At 41.1% G+C, this 23894-nt stretch overlaps 1 protein-coding gene and 2 pseudogenes across 1 annotated transcript; 2 read left to right on the top strand and 1 right to left on the bottom strand.

The window, feature by feature from the left end:
- Positions 1–1038: 1038 nt before the first annotated feature.
- On the bottom strand, positions 1039–4287 carry LOC121781552 (annotated as a pseudogene).
- Positions 4288–10191: 5904 nt separating this feature from the next.
- LOC121780865 lies at positions 10192–13443 on the top strand (annotated as a pseudogene).
- Positions 13444–19989: 6546 nt separating this feature from the next.
- Positions 19990–22380, top strand: LOC121780686. The gene is made up of 4 exons (XM_042178317.1): positions 19990–20380; positions 20594–20788; positions 21406–21590; positions 21911–22380. The coding sequence occupies exons 1-4, from the start codon at positions 20086–20088 to the stop codon at positions 22241–22243; spliced, it is 1008 nt and encodes a 335-aa protein (XP_042034251.1). The 5' UTR covers positions 19990–20085; the 3' UTR covers positions 22244–22380.
- Positions 22381–23894: the final 1514 nt, after the last annotated feature.

Below are 23894 nucleotides of genomic sequence, written 5' to 3'. Positions count from 1 at the left end.
AATAATTGTCACTCTTTTCCATTTCGGTCCGTCCCACCCAATAATTATCGCACTTCATTTTGACCATAAATGGTAAGTAGGTCTCATATTCCATTAACTCACTTCACTCGCATTTTATTATAAAACTAATACAAAAAAGTGGGTTTCACATTCCACAAAAGGATGTCGTGTGAACATGTCCTTATAAATTAATTTATAAGTTAAGGTGTCAAATCCGTAGTATCTATTATACTCACTCTATCCCAACTAAGTTGAGTCGTACAGTATTTCTTTGTGAGACATCTCAATAAAGTTGAGTCATTTCTCTTTTTTGACAAAAAACAAAACATCCAATCACTCTTACTTTATTCATCATGTTACATGTACTTTACTCTCTCTTTATCTCTCATACTTTTTTCTATTTCCTATTTTATTTTACTTTTATTTAATTTATTCAACACAATTTATTAATCTCCGTGCCCAAAAGTTTTGTACCAACTTAGTTGGAACGGAGGGAGTATATTGTTGCACTTAAAATATTTGGTGATGTCGTCAAGCTATTAATTATGGATTAGAAATTTAAATACAAGATATATAAAGACTAAACATAAAATAATGCACAAACGTATGGAGAATGACTGAATTGGTAATAAAGAACTCAACTAATTGAGAACTTCGGAGTATAAAAACTCAATGTAAAATTATATATTCAAAGTCTGTCTTTTAAGATCAATAATGAGGCCTTTATAGGCAAAGGAAAATCCTAAATTTATGGAAAATAAACTAAAAGGAAAATAAGCAAAATAAGAAAACCTAATTTGGTAGAAGGAAAAACAATTACTCCTAATATTTTTCTTTCTACTAATTCTATTAACTAGGAAATAAATAAAAACCAAAATATAATTTTCTTAGCCTCCATGTCTTATATTCTATAACTGCATCATACTGCTCTTCTTGAAAAAAGACTTGTCCTAGAGTCTACTTTATTGAAAGAACATTTTAACGCATTCAAAATTGCTCCAACTACATCATCATCTTCATCAAAACCGTATAATAGGAGATCATCTTGTAGAAAGGGGTTGAGATACTTATCATTATCCCATGGAAACCTGTGGCCAAAAGTAATTGATGAGCATAAAACACTTGTAGGAATCCAACTTACGAGCTCTCTTAATTTCATAAAAATCATACAACTGTGCCGACGCGCAGTGCTCAAATAACAATTGCACGAACTGTAAAGTGAGTCGCAAAAGCAAAAGAGATAGAGCAAGTTTGAACAAACCTCGTCCTGGGCAGCGTCGTCAAATTTCACGGAAGGAGACAGGGATTTGCTCATCAATCTGGGGAGCTTGATAGGGCCCTCGAGCATCTGAATCACACCCAGATCGCGTCCAAATCTCTCTCAATCTTCAACGTATCTTTTGATAGTATTTGATTTGAAAATCTACCTACTTAAAGATCATGGCCGATCCAACAGCTTGAGCAACTTAGTCTGTAAAAGCTTCTCCCTTCACATTCTTTGAATTCTAGTACAATTTGCTTCCTTTTATGCAAGTGAAATACATAAACACAGCATGTTAACGAACTTGTAATTCTATACACACTACATTCTATGACCATAAGCAAGAAGAATGCCCGGTAACTTCGGTGTGTAGATGCTGAACCAATTTGGAACAAAGCATATGAAAATTTCACCAATAGTCTCCACAATTACATTCACCACCCTCAATGTGGTGAAAACGATTACTATCACGTAAGATGATCGATCTGCCCGTGATCTTGGATATGAGTTTCATCACAACGTGGCAGTCCTCACAGCTGCGCAAGTTCTTGAAAACACGAACATGCCTTCCACTTGGCGTCTTCATAATCCCATAAGCAACAGCTAACCTTTCACTATGATATTTGATTGAATGATGCTTTTCTTCTTCTTCCACATTACACGGAACAATTTAGTCAACGAAACATATCCGTTTTCTTTCATTCTAACATACAACTCTTCCAAGAAAGAGCATATGCTTTCACTCTCAGGATGAGTGAAGTCTCCAGCAAAAAATTTGTGAGTTGTTTGACACTTTAACCCAGCTATACGCAATCGTTTTTACAACACCCAAACCCCTCCTTTTTAATCCAATCCTCTCAGCATCTTCCCATCGACCTGAAGCACCATATATATGAGCAAGTTGAACATTCACCGAAGATTTCCATGGATCAATATATAGTAATATCTCAGCAGCTTTTTCTCCCAATTCTATATTTCCATGAGTCTTGCTAGCACCAAGGAGAGATCCCCAAATTTTCACGTTTGGCTCAAAAGGCATGCTTTTTATTAGGTCGTAAGCTTCTTCTAGAAGCCCAACTCGACCTAGAAGATCAATCAAGCAGGAATAGTGCATTAGATTTGCCACTATACCATGATCTTTGGTCATGGAATAGAAGTAATGTTTTCCTTTTTCTACGAAGCCACGATGACTACAAGCCATTAGAACGCCAACCTACATCAAAACAAGTGAGTACTCGATCAAAACAAGTATTTAGAAAACAAATATAAAATACAATGTAAATTTACCATAGTAATGTCATTAGGTTTTACAGATGATAGTTTCATTGACTCAAAATGTTGAAGAGCTTCTTGGCCTAAGCCATGTCTTGCATAACCAACAATAAGTGTAGTCCATGATATTACATCCTTATCCTCAATCCTCTCGAAAAGCTCATATGCCTCATTGATGCTTCCACACTTGCAATACATGGAAATAAGGGCGGTTTCCACATTGCAGTTTGCGAATCCTCCTTTAATAACATGCCCGTGAATTTGCTTACCAAGCTCAAAAGCAACTATATCCGCCCACACACTTATAACACTAGCAAATGCATATGCACTTAAACATTTCTCGATCATTCATTGCCTCAGTAAACATAAGCAACGCCTCTTCGTGATCTTCATTTTGATTGTACCCGGCTATAATAGAGGACCACGTGATACAATCTCTATGTGGCATTTGATAAAAAACTTTCCTAGCCTTGTTCATTAACCCATTATGTGCATAACCAGACATCATTGTCCTCAATAACAAAATATCCTTGACCGGCATTTGATCAAAAACTCTCCTAGCCTCATCCATTAACCCGTTTTGCACATATCCAGATATTATCGTGTTCCACGAGACAACATCCTTGACTGGCATTCGATCAAAAACTCTTTTTGCCTCATCCATTAACCCATTTTTCGCATAACAGACATCAATGTGGTCCATGACACAACATTCTTCACCGGCATTTGATCAAAAACACTCATGGCCTCATCCATTAAACCATCTTTCACATAACCAGACATCATTGTGTTCCACGAGAAAACATCCTTGACTAGCATTCGATCAAAAACTCTCCTAGCCTTGTCGATTAACCCATTTTGCACATACCCAGACACCATCAAGTTCCACGAGACAACATTCTTAATTGGCATTTGATTAAAATCTCTCCTAGCCTCATCCATTAACCCATTCTGCACATATCCAGATATTATCGTGTTCCACGAGACAACATCTTTGACCAGCATTCGATCAAAAACTCTTGTTGCCTCATCCATTGACCCATTTTTCACATAACCAGACAACATTGTATTCCACGAGATAACATCCTTGATAGGCATTTGATCAAACAGCTGCCGGGAAGCTCTGATATTGTTGTTCTTAATATATCCCTTGATCATTATATTCCATGCCACCAAATCCTTCACAGGCATTTCATCGAACAGCTGATTGGCCAGTTTAACATTGCCACTGGAAAAGCAGCCACATATCATAGTGCCGCAGGCGACCTCGCATTTGCTTGGCATGGAGTTGAATAAACGCAACGCGGCGTCACATCGCCATTGCGCAAATGGTTTCTGATAGCAATCGTGCATTTCACCATGTCTGAGTCTGTAAATTTGTTGATTTTGGCATTATTGTCAAAACATTCCTTAAATGAAATACACAATTATAGGAGAAAGATTTGTAATTGATTGAGAATTAATATTCATTACATTGTCCTAGAATAGGTTGATGCTTTACCTAAAATACTTTGTACTGCTCTCCTACTTAAGGGGGTAGAAACCGTGACATACATACACAGAAATAATACAATCTTCTTCTCCTTTAGCCTATCTTCTCATACACTATGAACTACTCCATAACTCTCGATGATTAGCTTTAAGATGGTATCAAAGCAGGGGTGAGACTCAGAGTAGTCTCATCACTGTCTCGGACCAATCTCGAACCAAGAAGCCAAAACCGGCAGACCCTGAAACAAACAACCAACAACCATGTCAGATTCACCGAAAAACAACCCACCAATTACTCTCTCAGCCGAACAATTCGCTGAGTTCATGAGACTAAGCTTGTCTCAGAAAAGCCAAAACCAACAGCCTTCATCCACTGAATCACTAGGCGAAGTCCGCCTAGCCGAAAAGCTCAACGGTGAGAACTACCCACTATGGGCGAAACTGATGAGTCGGGGGATACGAGGGAAAGGCCTGGCATCTCACATCACTGGAGTTCCAGACCCTCCCCCTCCGACAGATCCGAGCCACAGTCGATGGCAACAAAGGGACGACTGCTGCTTTAATTGGATCATAAACAACATCGAAAACAGCCTCGTTAATGAGGTTTCTCAGTACGAAACAGCCTACGACTTATGGGACAGTCTGGCTACAACGTATGGAAGCGGAGCCGATCAATTTCAGATTTCGGACCTGCATAGGCAAGCATACAGCATCAAGCAAGGAAATCTGTCATTAGAACAACTATGGCAGAAACTACAAGATCTCTGGATATCTATCGATACCAGGGACCCAAATCCGATGGATACCCCATCAAGCATCGACAAGTATAATCAACATATACAGAGACACCGATTATATCAATTCATGTGGGCACTCGACGACAACCAACATAGCAAGATCAAGAGGGAGATCCTAAACATGGATCCTATTCCAAACGCAAGGAAGGCGTACAGTTTAGTCAGAAGGGAGTCCGTAAATGAAAAATTGCTCAACCCGGCAATGAAGGAACTTGGAATCGGAATGGGTCTCGCAGTATATGATCGAAACCGAGCACCCACGCCGCAACATCACCCCCATCCATCCAGAAACCCTAATTATCAGAAAGACGAAGACAAGAGCAAGTTAATATGCAATCACTGTGGAGGAAAGAAACACACCAAAGAGACGTGTTTCCACATCCATGGGTTCCCGGAATGGTGGGATGAGATGAAGAAGGCGAGGCAAGCCAGAAACGGAGGTCGACCCGGCGGCGGAAGGGGAGGCGGTAGAGCCTCAGCCGCTGTCGCTCTCGACCACGCCTCCTACGCCGGCAATGCGACGGGTGGCAGCGGCGGTAGCGGCATCGCTGGAAGCGACGGAGAAATCAAAAAGGAGGACAAGCCCCCAATCGCCTCCGTCTCCATAGCAAGATCGTGGTCAGAAGGTAATAAGTCACCAAATGGAGACCTCGCCGGCTATCTCGCCAGCGGAAGTGGCGGAACAAGTGGAGAGGAGGCGACTAGGGTTCCCACAGACGAAGGGGGGAGGCGGCTAGGGCTCGATCAAAAAGCCCCAAATGAGCCAAAACCCACTAAATTCGAACACCCCCCCACTACCATAATTTGTTCCCAATTTCAACCCCCAAACTTCTCTAAATCCCACATTGACCCCCGCCCCAAAAGATTACCTCACATTGACCCCAAATCTTCCGTAAAACTCCCATTCGACCCCCACCGAACCAAGTATTCACAAAATCCGCCCCAAACTCTTACACTTCACAAAATTGACCCCCAACTTGCAAAAACTCTTCAAATTACACCCACACCTTCCGAAAACATCACACATCAGCCCATGATACCCTGTCAAAACTCCTTCGATGCCTTAGCCTCCGCCTGTTCCTCCATATCCACCTCCGGCCCTAAGGATCCTCACTGGATTTTTGATTGTGGGGCCACCGACACTATTTCCTTCGAGGCCTCAGACTTTGTATCCATTACCCCACCAACGAAATCATATGTCCAAACCGCCAGTGGGGACCTAGCCAGAGTAATGGGGGCAGGCACAATCAATATTTCGCCAACTCTCTGTCTCTCTAATTGTCTTTTTTTCCCGTCTTTGTCTCATAAGTTGTTATCCATTAGCCATGTGACCAAAGAACTGCACTGCAAGTTACTAATGCAGCCCCGTTTTTGCATGTTACAGGATATCAAGACGGGGACGATAGTTGGGCGTGGCACTGAGCGAGGCGGACTGTATTACGTGGACGAGATTGCCCAACAGAGTGCTGCGATGATGCTAACTCCAGGACCGACAGACAGACAGGCTTGGCTTTGGCATCGTCGGTTAGGGCATCCATCCTTGGGATATTTTCGTCTTCTTTATCCAAACCTAGCTAGATCTTTGAACTTTTTTCAGTGTGATACATGTGTTTTGGCTAAAAACCATAGACATTCTTTTAAGTTGAACAATACGAGAGTAAAATCTCCTTTTTCTTTAGTACACTCTGATGTTTGGGGTCCTGCTCCTATCACTGGGGGTCAAGGTTTTCGGTATTTTGTACTTTTTATTGATGACTATTCCCGTATGACTTGGATCTATTTTCTGAAAAATAAGAATGATGTGTTTGATAAGTTCGTAGATTTTTACAACCTTATTCAAACCCAATACAAAACCACCATCCAGATCCTTAGATCCGACAACGGAGGAGAGTTTGTCAATAATAAAATGCAAGAGTTTTTTAGGACTAAAGGCCTAATCCACCAAACCTCATGTGCTTATAATCCAGAGCAAAATGGGGTAGCCGAACGAAAGAACCGATACATCCTCGAAGTTACTCGAGCCCTCTTGATTGAATCCAAAGTACCCAAATTCTTTTGGCCAGAAGCCATAGCCACCGCTGTCTATCTCCTTAATCGCCTACCCACCGGCATACTTAACTTTAAGACACCCTTAGATACTTTCTCCCAGCATTTCGAAATCCCATCCTCCCTATCCCTTGAACCCAGAATCTTTGGATGCTCAGTCTTTGTCCACATTCCCAAACACGAACGTACCAAATTTGACCCATGCGCCCTGAAATGTGTTTTCCTAGGATATGGAAAGAATCAAAAAGGTTACCGATGTTATGACCCAAAGACCCGAAGGATCCACACCACCATGAACTGTGATTTTGTGGAAGGGGAATACTTCTACGCCCAATCTAGCGGTCAGGGGGAGACACAATCTTCAGACAGTAGTACACAATATGACCTTCTAGATTGGCTACCCGATATTCAAAACCATCACCTAGGGGGAGAAGCACATGGGGAACCACAGACAGGGGGAGAGTTACAGCCAAGCCCTGTCACAGACGTTGGTCCACCTGAGGAAGCTAGCACCACCGCCGGGCAATCAGATCCGGTAATACAGAATGTCGAGCAAGGTGTAACGAACCAACCGTCAGACCCGTCTTCGATCCATGAGGTAACTAATTCAGTTCCAAGTGATAATGTACAATTGGATGATACTAACATTGATAGGGACAATAATGAGGAAAGTGAACCTACTGGAAGAAATGATGACTCATACGAGTTGCCTCCGAGGAGGACAAGAGGAGTACCCCCTCGACGATACTCTCCAGACTGGAAGGGTAGAAAGGCAAAGTACGCGGTATCCAATATTGCGCAAAGCCACCTATCAGAAATGGCCCGGGCCTTCGAGTCTGCCCTGTATGAGGAAGAAGACATTCCACAGACATTTCTTGAGGCAAATAAACATAAACACTGGAGAGAAGCCATGAAGAAAGAGATTGATGCCCTAGTCAAGAATGGCACATGGGAGAAATGTTCGTTGCCAAAAGGAAAAAAACCAGTTGGATGTCGGTGGATTTATACCATAAAACGAAGAGCTGATGGATCAATAGAGAGATATAAAGCTAGACTCGTGGCGAAAGGGTACACCCAAGTGTATGGGGTAGACTATGAAGAGACATTCTCTCCTGTGGCTAAAATGGAGACTGTGCGAACACTGCTATCTGTTGCAGCATGCAAAGACTGGAATCTACACCAATTCGATGTGACTAACGCCTTCCTTCATGGAGAGCTCGAAGAAAACAAAGAAGTATACATGGAGGTCCCACCAGGTCTTTCTGAAGAATTTGGAGACGGAGAAGTATGTCGACTGCGGAAAACTCTGTATGGGTTGAAGCAGTCCCCACGAGTCTGGTTTGGAAGGTTCTGCCAAGCTATGCTCAAGCACGGATTTCAACAAAGCCAGTCCGATCATACTCTTTTCACAAAAAAAAGAGGCAACCAGGTAACTTGTCTGCTTATCTACGTTGACGATATGATTATCACAGGAGATGACGTAGAGGAAATCCAGAGGTTGAAGGAGAATTTGTTCAAAGAATTCGCAATGAAAGATCTAGGAGCACTGAAATACTTCTTGGGGATAGAAGTGTTGCGATCCCGACACGGAATATTCCTAAGGCAGAAAAAGTATGTTCTAGATCTGTTGGCTGAAACAGGTCTCCTAGACTGTAAACCAGCAGACACTCCAATGGTTCCTAACCATGGTTTGAAGATAGAAGAAGGAGCAGAGCTTGCAGACAGAGAAAGATACCAACGGCTTGTGGGAAAACTCATCTATCTCTCACACACCAGACCCGACATTGCCTACGCCGTGGGTATTGTAAGCCAGTTCATGCACCTACCCCAGGCTAATCACATGGAAGCTGCGTTGAGGATTGTACGTTATTTAAAAGGAACTATAGGATATGGGGTGTTCCTAGCAAAGAGAGAAGACTTGGAGATCGATGGATACACCAATGCCGACTGGGCAAGCAACCCGGTGGACAGAAAATCTACGGGAGGCTACTTTACCTTCATAGGGGGGAACTTGGTGACATGGAGAAGTAAGAAACAAAAGGTTGTGGCACTATCTAGTGCCGAAGCTGAGTTCCGTGGAATGAAGAGTGGACTCATGGAAATTCTCTGGCTAAGAAGACTGCTCACAGAAATAGGGTTCCCACCTACCCGAAAGAGTCAGTTGTTTTGTGACAACAAGGCTGCCATAAGCATATCAGAAAACCCAGTGCAACACGACCGAACAAAGCACGTGGAGGTAGATCGGCACTTCATCAAAGAAAAACTAGACGGTGGTATCATTGAGTTTCCATTTGTCCGTTCTGAAGAACAACTCGCGGACATACTCACCAAAGCAGTTCTGCCAAAAGTCTTCAAGGAAACATTGGCCAAGTTAAGCATTGGAGATACCATTGCTCAACTTGAGGGGGAGTGTCAAAACATTCCTTAAATGAAATACACAATTATAGGAGAAAGATTTGTAATTGATTGAGAATTAATATTCATTACATTGTCCTAGAATAGGTTGATGCTTTACCTAAAATACTTTGTACTGCTCTCCTACTTAAGGGGGTAGAAACCGTGACATACATACACAGAAATAATACAATCTTCTTCTCCTTTAGCCTATCTTCTCATACACTATGAACTACTCCATAACTCTCGATGATTAGCTTTAAGAATTATTAGTTGTTGATCTGTTCCAAGACGAGCGTACGACGGTGGTGTGGAGATATCTGAAACGCATAGCCACGAATCAAGGCAAAATTGGAAGAAATTTGAACTGAGAAATTGGGATCGGAAGCTGAAATGGGAAGTGAACGAATTTAATTTAGTTCATTCTAACAAACTCGCTGAGATCGACACTCTAATTAATTATAAACTAAGCTAGGCATGAGAATTTAATAAAAGTAGATGTAAATTAATCATCATGAAAAAATATAGTACTATATAAGATAGAGTAGAGTAAATGAAAAAAAAATGTGTTGACTTTAGTAAAAAGGAAAATGACCGTATTAATATGGGTTTGCCTTGACACTACTAACATCAAAAACTGATCCACAATCAGTATTATTACCGGCTATCATCAGGTGCCAGTCTTACTTCCTTCCAATTGCAGGCTAATCAGATTATTTTGTTTTACAAAATTTAAAGTCTAATTATTTCAATAGCAGGCTAATCAGATTATCTAAACTAAAATTTAGCAACAGTCCACAGATTACTTAAGCCACTAACATCCTTAAATTTTAACACATTTAGGAATAAACGAGTTGTTATGTAGTGTCTCATTAAATATGATGACTTCTATACACGCATTTCTCACAAGTTTGAAGGAAAGATCTTTTCCACACCACCATAAGATAAAAAAAAAACCAGAACTTTACACACTATTATCACATAAAAATCAAATCTTTTTAGATACGAAGAGAATGATTTCAACACTTGTATAAATAATTGAGAGTTCTTTATTCCTTAGCCCGCCATCTCGTTTGTCTCGTTTTCCCTTTTTTTCTCAAGCCCGCCATTCACATGGAGTATTATTGCTATTCCCACTCCCCAATTCTTGTCTTCTCCCGAGATGGCGATTCGTTCATATACGCTGCCTCTCTTAACATGTTTACAGCACCTTCAGTTTTTGAATTAGTGATTGTTTTCGGTGGCAATGGATTGCGGGAAAATGTGGTTGGTTTTGTTGATTTTGGCAGAGTTGATGTGTTGTGCGATCGGGCATTTTGTGTTTGAAGTTCATCACAAGTTCGACGGCGAGGGAGAGGCGGTGTTGGGAGCTATGAGAGCCCATGATTTGCAGCGCCATCGCAGAAGCCTCGCAGCCATTGATTTTCAGCTAGGCGGCCATTATTCCCCCACTTTACATGCGTATGTGTCAAACTAATTTGTTTTTTTCAAGCTTGGGATTTGAATTTCGAATTTGAATTTGTTGGGAATAATTGACCTAAAATAAAAGTTGTTTCTTTTGCTGGTTTTGTGCTGTAAGTGATTTTGTTTCTGTTACTAAATCAACAATTTTCCCCACATTCTTGATGTTGAAATGCCACTCTAGGGTAAAGGAATTCATAGAAGAGATGAGTTTGATTTGTCTTGTTGTGTTGAGATGATAAAAAAAATGTATGACTTGCAGCATCCATTTGTAGTGTTAAATTGAGTCTCACATGGTTGATGTTTGGTTGAATTCGTGTATACTCCTTGTAGATTCGCAATCTGCATTCTTCTGATCAAAGAAGACTAGCTTTTTCTTTGATTGTATCGACACTTATCTATTGCTTTGTATGCAATGGCAAGCTTTAGTCTCCAGTAATGTGAATCTCGATACTTCTTTGGCTCTACCAAAATTGCTATCGTGTTAGTTTTGCGCCAAAATTTCCATGATTGCAGCACTGTATTTGTTTCATATCGATTTGTATACAATGATTCAGGCTCTATTTCACCAATATCACTATTGGGACTCCTCCGGTTGACTATCATGTCCAGGTCGATACAGGAAGTAATACTTTATGGGTGAATTGCCACGACTGTGAAAGTTGTCCCAAGAAAAGTAAATTTGGTGTATGTTCCTTTCATATTTCCTTTCCTTGTTTCTTTCTTTCCGTTTCCTAAATGAAATCTCAAGATACTGCTTTCAAAAATCTCAATCCGACGAGCCCCCTTTGACACCAAGTATTTTCCTCGTTACTATGTTTAATCCACCAGGTAGAATTCAATCGGTATGACTTGGCAACCTCTTCCACTGGGAAGAATGTCACTTGTGACGAGGAGTTTTGTGATGCTGCATCAAGCAGCTCAAATAAAAATTGCCCAGCTGGAACTGGAAGACAATGTGAATATTCTGTTGCGTATGCAGATGGGGGCACAACCAGGGGATACTTCGTCAGAGATAATTTTAGATTTAACCAAGTGACCGGAAACCTCCAAACCTCAACAATGGATGGCAACATAGCATTTGGGTAGCTATTCATGTTTGATCTTTTAGTCAGTCTTATGTCTCTGTGGAGTTTTTGTTTCACTCTTTCGACCTTTTGTTTCTAATCTTCATAGGTGCTCAATGTCTGAAGACCCTAATAGTTGGCCTTGGACGAGCAAATGAAACCATCGTTTCATAACTTGCTTCCTCAGGAAAGGTGAAAAGGGTCTTTTCACATTGCTTGGACGGAAACAGGGGAGGTGGTATTTTCGCTATTGGAGAAGTAATGGAGCCAAAAGTCAATCGAACGCCTTTAGTCCCAAACGAGTACGCGATTTCTTTGTTTCGTGCAATGTCCTCCTTTCTTGGACGAAATTGGAGTTACACTAATCTTACTAAAATTTATTACATTTTGTACCATCTTAGGTCACATTACAGCGTAACTCTGAAGTCGCTCGAGGTAGGTGGCCGATTCTTAAACCTCTCGACAAACTTGTCTGGGACGGGATCTAGTAGAAGGACTATAATTGATAGTGGTGCATCATTGGCGTATCTTCCATCTGAGGTTTATCAACAGGTTTTGGAAAAGGTATGCTATTATGTCTTCACCCTCGATGTGAAATTTAAATAGAATTATTTTCTTCTCGTTTGCATTTATGACTATCTTGATTCCTGCCTCTCTTTCTCCTCGAGTCCCTGATTATTTGTCCATCTGTAACTAGATGATGTCGCAGCATCCAGATCTGCAGACTCGTATAGAGCAAGGATTCACATGTTTTGAGTACAATGGAACGTAAGTTTTGTGACTGTTGAAGAATGTTCAACATTCGCTCGTGAGCGTGTATCCCTCATACTAACGTGGCGTTTCACGTATTTATTGCAGTGTTGATGATGGATTCCCAATCGTAAATTTTCATTTTGAAAACTCTCAGTTTGCCAGTTCATCCCCACAGTTACCTTTTCGTATTCCAAGTAAGTCATTTTGGTCGGAGCATTACAAATAGAGAGATTTGGATAAGAAACTCGCGTAAAATATCCCGACATCGAGTAACGCATAGATGTGATTTCGCAGGGTAACGAATACTGTATAGGTTGGCAAAACAGTAGTGGCACACTGCCAAGTGATGAAAGAGACATATTTCTGTTGGGAGGTACACTTTTACATAAGGTTCTTGCCTTGATAAAGAATGAATCTTTATAAAGTGATTGTGTATTTGAATATGCAGACATAGTATTATCAAATAAGCTGGTTGTGTATGATCTGGAAAATCAGACCATTGGATGGAAAGAATATAACTGTGAGTATTATTATATCTTCATTTTGTTAGTTGCTATTTCAATGAAGCAATTAATTTTGATTGTGTTAATAATTAATTGCAGGTTCATCAAGTATCAAAGTGAGAGATGAAGCAACAGGGAATGTTTATGATGTTGGATCACATCTTATATCTGCTGCTGCTGCTGCTCCTCCTACTTTCACTCTCTTCAATCCAACTTTTATTACTCTCCTTTTCTTTATAGTTGCCTCACCCAATGAATTAAAAGATCATGTAAAATTTATCTTGGTTTCTATTTTTTTGTTGGGTTTTGTAACTTTATAATTTTACATAATTTTTTCCTTTTCAAACACCGTCATAGTTGGAAAATATTTTTCGAAGAAATAAAATAAAAGTTCATTTATCACCAAATACTATTATTTCCATTATTTAGATACAACCCATTTATTTATGAATCCATACCAATTTCATGATGTCTGAAAAATAGGCAATTTACATCATAAATATTATTTACATTATTTAGTTATTTATCTAATTGTGTTGATCCCTTCAACTCAAAGTGTTCACACCGTTGGGGCAAAGACTTTATTCTACTAATGACTTTGTGATTTGACTCCGACTTAGGTCGTTATTACTAAGTTCTATGTCAACAATTTATCCTTCCAATATCAAAACCGATCGATAAATTTCGGAAAAAGGGATTAAATTCGCTGACCTTTTGAAATGAGGGATTAATTTTGCTGACCTTTCGAATATGGGTCCGAGGCATGCGAATTTTTCAAAATAAGGGATTTTTTTATTTTTTATACATTTTCTCTTCTTTTTAATGATTATTTCGTTCATAGCATATATTAATTGACCAAATTACCCTCCATAAATTTTTTACACAATTTATAAAAAAATCAGTTTTTATCCTCCACTCTCATACCCAGCATCTTCGTTTTCATCGATCAAGCTCATATCTGTGCTCAAATTGTGGCTCGTGATCGTGCTGTTGTTCCCGCTATTACTACTACTTGATTGAATGTGATTTGGGGCTCTATATTTGATGATCGTGACTTTCCTGATTGTGATTATGTTGCGATTTCAGCTCAATCTCAGCTGGAAATGCAACACTTCTCCCACACTTCACACCACAACCAAAGAGCACACCAAAACAGCAATTTACAAAGACAAAATGCAGAAATTGAATGATATTGAAGTGATAATCTACCGATAAGAAATGACGATACAATAGGAATTGATAACGATAAACAAGATAGAAGAAGTAACCAAGGTAAATGCATCGGATCTACGATCCTAGCCCAAGCGCTCAGCGCACACAACACACAATTTTCATGACCCCTAACTACTGCCCTTTGCCTTCTATTTATAGCTGTACACTCCATTGAGTCAGCTCAATCCTGCCAACTTATAATAGACAATTATACTCACTTGTCGACGTGGCTTATTCCTCTCCACTTCAGCTTGCTCATTGCATTTATGATGATAATTTGTGATTGCAACAATCCATCCCCCTTAAGATTCCTTGTCCTCAAGGAATACAGAGACAAGTTCCAGTGGTTAATCTCACCAGCAGAATAACTAAGGTGATCAATGGCCAGTATTGAGAAGTTAAATGTCATCAATTCCATCACTAGAAGTTCTTGCTCCAAACTCCAAGCATGAGCACCTTGGCATACAACTTTTCTCTTCAAAACCCCCAACATATCGGCTTCTCTCAACAACTCCCATAACAAAAATAATTCTAACTTCATCTTCACCATTAGCTTAGGAAATCTAACTGAAAACCGCTTCAAATTCCTTATCACACTCATAATGGTAGTCAGCTCCTTTGCTTGTGAACAAGTTTTGTAATATGAAACTGCAACAATGTACTGCACATATTCAATTCCATTCACCTTGCCATGATATAGCCTCTCCCCAGCCCTTGCATCAACACCAAATTGCAATAAAAAATTCCTAGAATTGCCAAACTCCTTTTCATAAATTGCAAGAGCATCCTTCACAGGCATAATCGGCTCCCCCTCCACAGCCATACTCTCCCCATAAGATTCCCATGCATCTTCCAGCTAGTTGCTACCAATACTCCCCCATAAAATTCCTTGTCCTCAAGGAACAATGAACATCGAGTGCTGATCTCGTCTGTGAATTCCTCCGAAGCACCTGCCTATGCCATGTTGCATCGTTGCACGATTGTGAACTTATACAAGCTACACTTGGAGTGTGGAGTAGCATATAACAAAAGATCCCCATGTGGATCACACATATGAATGGTCCATCCATGCCACCACCGTCGAAGACCCTATTAGTTATAATTTGCAAAAGTTTCATCCTTATAGTAGGTATAGGAACATAATACAGCCAATGTATGGTACCATTTCCAGCAGTTTTCTCATCCGTCGCGGCAACAATCACTATTCGAGTCTCCTTAACAACCCTCGCTATTCCAACCCGAACAACAACCACAACAACAATCTCAATTCCAGTTGCAATTGTCGCAGCCACAACAACAACATCCTCAACCTCAGCGACAGTCACAGGGCATTCTTTGCAGCTTCCATCCAGCCACTGCTTGTTGTTGCTATCATCATGCGCCTGGCCCGAAGCAATGACAATAGGGTCCGTCAGCATAGTCGCATAAATTGGATAAATGAACTCAAGTGATAAGCCTTGCTCCTTCATGTCATCCGCAAACTTGAAAGCATCCACCCCTACATCTGTAACGAGTTCCCATGTCACCTTCAAAAACCTCCCAACATCAAAACAAATTGACATATCTCGAACTTGTGGAGTCCCAGACTTTGCATGCACACTACTTGTGAAAAATCCACCAATTCTCTGCCCAAATTGCACCAACTCCCTAGAATCATCTCTCAAATTTGGCAATGTCTTCCAGTGGACAATTAGATCATCAACACTATCCTTAGCAATTCCTAATTTCATTTCATATTTATCATTTTCCCATTCTTCCATTCTCACAAAACTACTTTGTGTATCACGATCACAGCCTAGAACACCGGTCACTGTAAGCTCTTGAAGATTAGAGAGAGCATAAGCACCATAATCTCCATCACATGACCAACCTAACTCCTTCAAGATTACCACATAAATTCGGTCATCCCCTGCCTTAACCGATACCCATTGCGCATTGTCCTCACCACCCATCTCTTCATCATGTTGAACCGTGAACTTCATCTTCACCAAGGGTTTAGGAAAGCGAACTGGCTGCCTCGTCAAATTACTCACCACATTCAAAGTGACAGCAATATCCTTCACTGTGGTAATTTGTCGAACACTTGGCACACATTCAGCTTCCTTGAGTTTATTTTCTTGTGAAATGGTATTATACTCTGAAAAATCAGCAACATATTGCCCTAACTCAGTTTCCTTCATCTTGTCATGATTGAGCCTCTTCCTATCCTTCACGTCAACATAACAATGCAAGAAAAAATTCAAAGAATTGCCAAAATCGACAAGGCATCACCACCCTCATCGGAACCACTTGAAACCCCTTCAGAAACTTCCTTATCAGTCTCCATTGTATCTGCAAACTCACTGGACTCATCAAACTCATAATTAAGTCCTTCGACCTTAGAGTTCACATCCAATTTCTCATTTCTCTAAGGATTACTCTCCTCACGGTCACACCAAAATACACCAGTTAATGTAAGCTCTTGAAGCTTAGATAGGACATAAGCCTCATCTAATGTTTTTGGTTTAAACAAACAAACCGGTACCCGTATTTCATCTACTAACCCCGACAAAAATAAACTCAATGCTTGATCCTCTTGTATACCAACCTTAGAGTTTAATGTAGCAAATTCTTCGATATAACTTCGAACATGTGATACCTGTTTTAGACTCCGCAATTGAACAATCGGATCATCTTCTTCCTTAAGTGATTCACGGTTGGATTCAACATCTACCATGGCAGTTGCCCCACCGCTCCCCTGTAATCGATCTTTAATAACCGTGATTTGTCTTCAACATCTCGTCACATCGAGCACTGATCTTCTCCTGCCGTTGGACCAACTCAATCAACCTTTTCCCAATTCGCCTCTCAGCCTCATCGATCAACCTTTCCCCAATTTTCCTCCCAGCCTCCATCGCCCTACGATTTCACCTCCGTAGCTTGCGTCGCCGTTATGTCCAAGGATGAATAGCTCTGGATACCACTTGTTGCGATTTCAGCTCAATCTCAGCTGAAATGCAACACTTCTCCCACACTTCACACCACAACCAAAGAGCACACCAAAACAACAATTTACAAAGACAAAATGCAGAAACTGAATGATATTGAAGTGATAATCAACGATAAGAAATGACGATACAATAGGAATTGATAACGATAAACAAGATAGAAGAAGTAACCAAGGTAAATGCATCGGATCTACGATCCTAGCCCAAGCGCTCAACGCACACAATTTTCATGACCCCTAACTACTGCCCTTTGCCTTCTATTTATAGCTGCACACTCCATTGAGTCAGCTCAATCCCGCCAGCTCATATTAGACAATTACACTCACTTGTCGACGTGGCTTATTCCTCTCCACCTCAGCTTGCTCATTGCATTTATGATGATAATTTGTGATTGCAACAGATTACTTCTCAATTCTTTAGAGAAACCCTTGAAAGAATAGGACACAATTCCCTTGAAATTCTTGATTAAAGCCCATTTGTTTGATTTGGGCTTGTACCTCTGCCGCTGTTGATCTTACTGATTCTCCGAGGGGCCAGAGATGAAATTCCTCTCGATCAGGCCGGAGAGGAATCTACGCTCAATTTGGCCAGAGATCGGGCTGGAATTTCTGAGGAGCGGGACAGATTTAACGGTGGTGGTGGAGTTTCTGGAGATTGGCTGGAGCGAGATTGAGGAGAAGAAATTGGAGCTCTCAAAGGCGGAAGCTTTATCGATTTGAGCTCTCAAAAGTTTGTATATCTATGTATTTTTGGTCCCTTATAGAGACGCTGCCATGAAGAAGAGAACATGGTGGGGCAGGTTCGTGGAAAGAGGCGTGTAGTTTGGAGGTGGGGGTGGGGGGTTGGATGATTTTTTTATAAATTGTGTTAAAATTTATGGAGGGTTATTTTGTTAATTAATAAATGTTAGGAACAAAATAATCATTAAAAGGAAGAGAAAATGCATAAAAAATCTGAAATCCCTTATTCTGAAAAATTTGCATGCCTCAGACCCATATTTCGAAAGGTCAGCGAATTTAATCTCTCGTTTCGAAAGGCTAGGGAATTTAATTCCTTTTTCTCCGAAATCTCTAAGAGCATCCACAATGGCGCCTAGCGCACCGCCTAGCTGAGCCCCGGCGCTAGGCAGTGCGCTTGGCGAACCATTGCAACCGCCTAGCGGTTTTCCGAAAAAAAAATCGCCTAGCGCTAGGCGATATACGGGCGCTCGGCGATGCGCTGGGCGATCCGCTCGGCGCCATTGCATGGTCCGGATCGCCGAGCGCATCGCCCAGTGAATTTTTTTTTAAATTTTCGAAACACTATATATACGCGCTTTGCACGTCATTTTCATTCACACCACTTGTTTTAACGAGTTTTCTCTCTATCTTAATTTCTGTACAAGAGCAACAACGCGAAATGGAGAACAACAACGAAGGTACTCCAGTGACGAGCGGGTCTCAAACTCCCCTGGTACCCGTGGGAGGTGGATGGGGTCCGATGCCAGGGTACTAGAACATGTACCCGTGGCAGGGGATGATGCCCGGGATGGCAGCCGGGGGAATATGCCCGGGATGGCAGCTGGGGGGAGTATGCCGGCGTGGCAGGGGGTACCGGGGATGCAACCCGGTATGCAGATGATGCCGGGGTAGGTGCCCGGGATGCAGATGATGCCGGAGGAGGAAAACGTCTATCGCCCTAGTTTTAATTTTTCGACTGCTTCTTCGCACACATCAACCCCAACGGAGGCGCAGTTCACGCAATTTGAGACTTTTTCCTTAGAGGAGTTGGGGTTTGATATTCTCGGAGTTTCGGATACTCCCGTTCAAACGGGGAGAGCAGTGCGGGGTCGTGCCGTCCTAAAGAAGAAGGGCAAGGGGAAGAGGGTCGGCGAGTCGTCGCAGCCGGGTGAAGACGACTGCTCAGTACGGAGGAGGTGGACGGATGCGGAGAACGTCACGCTGTCCAAGGCGTGGGTGAGTGTTTGCGATGATCCCCTCACTTTGAACAATAAGAGGATCGTCAACTTGTGGGCTAAAATAGCAGCAGCCTACAAGACATTTTGCCCGGAGGGGAGGCCACGCACCGGGGAGGATTGCCGGAAGGCGTGGGACCGAATCAGGGCTGCGGTATCCCGATTTTCAGGCTTGTACACCAACGCCCTTTGCATGCAGAGCAGTGGCCAAACGGAGGATGACTGTAGGAGGATAGAGGAGAAAGCCTTCCCACAGCCCGGGTTGTATAAAGATTTCACCTACTGGAACTGCTTTGTGGTGTTGAAGGAATCCGAGAAGTTTCGAGCAGGTGTCGACGATGGCTGGCTGAAGAAGCAACGACTGAACTACACCGGTGATTTCAACGGCAGCAGCGGTGGTTCCCACTACCTCCCCGAGACGGCCCAGGTGATCCCCACCCCTCGTTCACTCGCTCGCCGACCTCGCCCGGCTGGGCAAAAGCGGGCGCAACGGGAGGCGAGGGGGGTCGCTAGGCTATCTTGTTTGATTGTTAATTCCGTATGTTGTGTGATTGTTAATTCTGTATGTTGTGTGATTGTTAATTATTTGTTTTATATAATTTTGAGTGACGTGGCTAGGCTATGGCTGAGCTATGACTGAGCTATTTGCTTGTCTTGATGATGTGATGTGGCAGGAGAAGTTTGTGGCTAGGTTATGGCCGGACTATTCATAGTGTGGAGGCTCTAACATAACATATTCTACCATAGTCTAATTGCAAAATTGAATTTTCCAAACTTCAAGTACGCGCCACGCGGTTTTCTTTTCCTTGGTCTCACTCCTTTCCTCTTGAAACATTCAACTCTCTCTGTCTCTCTTTCTCACACTAGTCCTTACCAAATTTCTATCAATGGCGGAAGCAGGACTGACGATCTTCGACGGATCTCACCTCTCAGATGTCGATGTTTCACTGCCTCCTCCACCTGTCGACACTCCGATCACAGGCGCAGAGGTCCTAGAGCTGGCTGAAACTAGGGCCTCCCTCTCCCTTCTCGGTTTCGTATTGCCGGAAACTCTCAACTCTTCCGCTATTCGCCGGATCGGCGTCTCTGATACCGCCGGATTCCTCTCTAAGAAGCTCGATCACACCGATGCCTGCACACATCTTCGAAATTATATTTCCGCCATTGCCGATGAACTCAAAGGTCAGTTTTGCGTTTGTTGACTTCAATTCTGACTCATTCAATCAGTAGTTTTAGTCGAACACTATATCGATAAGTTATTTCCTTTTTGTTGATGAAACCTAGAAATTTATAATTGCGATCAATTTGTGATGTTGAGAGAGATTGCTGCGATGGAATTTCACAAGGAAAAGTTAATTATAGTATGAATGTGTGGTTGTTTCTGTTTCAATTCAGATGATCCTATTGCTGTGACAATATTGGACGGCGGATCTCTCAATATGTTCTTGGAAGATGAAGATGATTTCGCAATGCTAGCAGAGAATCTTTTCACTGATTTAGACGTAGAAGATACAGGAAAAATCAGTAAGGGTGAGATACAGAGTGCTCTGGCTCATATGGGCATCGAATCCGGTGTTCCTTCAGTATCAGGTATACTCTCACTCTCTCTGCCATACAATATGAGGTTTTGGAAGATCATGAACATTTATAGTTGAACATAATCTTACTCTTTCAATTTAAGTGTTTATGATTGATTACATCAATTCAAGTAGGTGATTTTGAACTAGTCTTGTCTTTAAACACTCCATTTTGAACTAATTCTGCCCCCTTTTTAAAAATCTGTGCTATTTGTTTGTCCATTTCAGTCAGACACTATGATATGCAGAAAAGTTTGATGAGATTTTTGTTTTTTCCATATGCATTTTTTATTCAGAAGCTGGTTAGGTTCCAATTCGGATATAACCTGAAATAGCTAGTTATAATCATAAAGGAAAAACAGAAAGAAAGAAGATATGATATGATGCTCTGTGTAGTTAGTAGTAGTACTTTTTAGTTGCTGATATAATATGAAGAGTTATATTAGTAGTATTTGTGCTGTGTCACTCTATTTGTCATTGTTAGCATTGTACAAGATGGATAAATTTAGACTCTCCTTAATAAACTGGCCTAAATCCTGACAAATCATAAATTTTTTGAATATCTTCATGACTGCGTCATCAAATCAATTGCACTACTTGTAATTCTGAGCACTTATTGCTGTTTAACAGAATATCCACAGTTGAATGATATATTAAAGAAACACGGAGCAGCTGAAAAAGAAGAACTGGGACAAGCACAATTTGCTCAACTCCTGCAACATGTGCTACAGGAACTCGCTGATAGTCTTGAAAAGAAATCTGTTGTCGTCGTTTTAAGGAGTATAAAATTGGCGAATGGTTCTAAGCTTAGAAAGGTAACTTACTTTTCCTGATTTGCTTCCTTAAATTCCAGGATTCAAAACTTTTGGTACATGCCATGGTCATACTGTCAAAAATTTCAATTGCTACATAAGTTTGGGTAGTTAATAGAGAGGATCAATATTTATACTTGCTAGAAAAGGTTTCCTGTCACAGTGATGAAATTCTAACATTTGGTGATACTATTATTAGTTGGTATAGATGTTTCAGATTTTTACAGATCATTTGAGTATTTAATTGCAGATTTTTTGAGTGTTTAGTTTGTTCTAGGAGGTTAATTGCATATCTTTGAGTGCTGCTTTCACTGTTTCTACAGTTTCTGTTCAAGGAGAGGCTTCTTGATGATGCTGTGAAGAAGATCACTGAGGAAAAGTTCGAATGCAATGGTGACCAGTCACGAGCCACGCAAATCAAGTCTTACCTCAAGAACCATGAGGATGATTTCGGTTTACCACCTTCACAACTGCCTGAAATGACGGCTCTCTTTGATGAAATATTTACAGAGGTAGAGAGTGAGAATGATGCAGCTGAATCAGGCAGAGACAGTTCAGTGGTGTTTCTGAAGAAAATCCTTGAGAAAATTGCAGAGAAGCTCGAAGCCAACCCGATTTTGTATGATATTCAGCTCTCACAGCTGGAAGAAGCCTGAATTATATACTCTTGCGCTGAATGCACTTGGTGGGTTTATCCTATTTCTTCCTCCCATTATGTATACAACATGATACTGTATTCTTAATCCATGTGATTTATAGAAATATCCTACCAGTGATTATATTTTGATGATGATGAAGCCGATTTTAGACGTTTTCTCTAGGCCTAAACCCAATAGGTCAATGGTTCGAGCTTGGGTAAATGAGGAGTCATTATTGAAACCTCCCACACCAACATCATAACAGAATGTTTGATTGAATAGCAGATCAAGTCTCGGCGTTTTTAATTGTTTGCTAATTGTTATATTTTAGCCTAATTTTAGTTGACTCCAAATAATATCAGATGGCATCAGAGCCAACCAGTGTTTAAAAAATCGGACCAGACTGGCCGGTTCGACCGGTTCATCCGCGAACCGGCAGGTTCTCAAGTCCGGTTTGGTCATTTAAACCGTGAGCTAGTTGAGCCTTTTTAGATCGGACAAACCGGCCGGTCGGACCGGAAACCGGCGGCTGGTTGAATCGTTTTTTTGAAATATTTCTGCAAATCGTAGAGAATATCCCGTGCAGCTACTATGAGATTCACTTGCCCTGTGCATTATTTCTTCCCCTACTCCAATAGATTAAAAATATGCAGATGTAAAGCAGTGAACCTCACAAGATTGAGTGACAAAATAAGAGAATTAAAAAAGACTTGGCACAAGAATATCTCAAACCACGAAGGAAGTGAGGGGTTTCATAATGGAGATGGAGGGGGAGGGCGATTTTCTGAAAGGCGACGGGTATGGGGATTGAAAATAGGATTTGGGTATTTAACAAAAGTGGTTACGTGATGTATGGGTGGGTGGGAAGCATTTAATTTATATTCTATTTTATTAAAATTATACTAGAGGCATGCTTTTATATTCAATTAGTAGTATTACATAGGATTACGCTAAGATAAATATTTTGAATTCTTTATTTTGAGTTATATATATTTTTATGTAATAAATATATTATTGCTACAGTATTTCGGTTCAACCAGTGGTTCGACAGGTCCGAACAGTTGAACCGTGAACCGATAGCCTTACTGGTTCGCTTGCCGGTCCGATTTTTAAAACATTGGAGCCAACTCATTTTATTATTGCCAGCCAGAGTGTGCGACATGGAGACCGATTCGATCACACTGTCTAACCATCCCCACATATTTCAGAACCTTGCACACACTCTACCCCTTAGCCGGAGACCGATAGGCATGGACCACTTGAAACATGATACTTTCTCCGTCCATGAAATATTGTCCAATTTTGACTCGGCACGAGTTTTAAAAAATGTGAATAAAAGTGAATTGAAAAAGTTAGTGGAATGACGGCCCCACATTTATATATTAGTTTTATAATAGAATGTGAGTGTAAAGAGTTGGTGGAAAGTATGGTCCATTAACCAAAAATAGAAAAAAAAAAGAAAAAGAAAAGAAAAAAAAAGCAAAGTGGCACGGACAGACCAAAATGGAAAAACTAGAAAACATTTCACTGACGAAGGGAGTACATGACTATACAACGAAGAAAGATGATGGACGATTATGATAAGTGGAAGATGATCAACGGCTGGAAATGAAGTGATTATACTAGAATGGTTTAGAGGAGTTAAGTCTAGAAGATTAACAGTTGTGCA

This window comes from Salvia splendens, chromosome 20 (assembly GCF_004379255.2).
Source record: "Salvia splendens isolate huo1 chromosome 20, SspV2, whole genome shotgun sequence".
NCBI lineage: Eukaryota > Viridiplantae > Streptophyta > Magnoliopsida > Lamiales > Lamiaceae > Salvia > Salvia splendens.
The sequence above is the reverse complement of the archived record's forward strand: the minus strand, read 5'-3'. Positions and strand labels throughout refer to the sequence as shown.

Excerpts from the sequence above, each read along its gene's own strand:
- LOC121780686 (XM_042178317.1), top strand. The coding sequence starts at position 20,086 with ATGGCGGAAGCAGGACTGACGATCTTCGACGGATCTCACCTCTCAGAT. Across the intron at positions 20,381-20,593 it reads CATTGCCGATGAACTCAAAG|ATGATCCTATTGCTGTGACA; the intron begins GTCAGTTTTGCG and ends GTTTCAATTCAG. Across the intron at positions 20,789-21,405 it reads CGGTGTTCCTTCAGTATCAG|AATATCCACAGTTGAATGAT; the intron begins GTATACTCTCAC and ends GCTGTTTAACAG.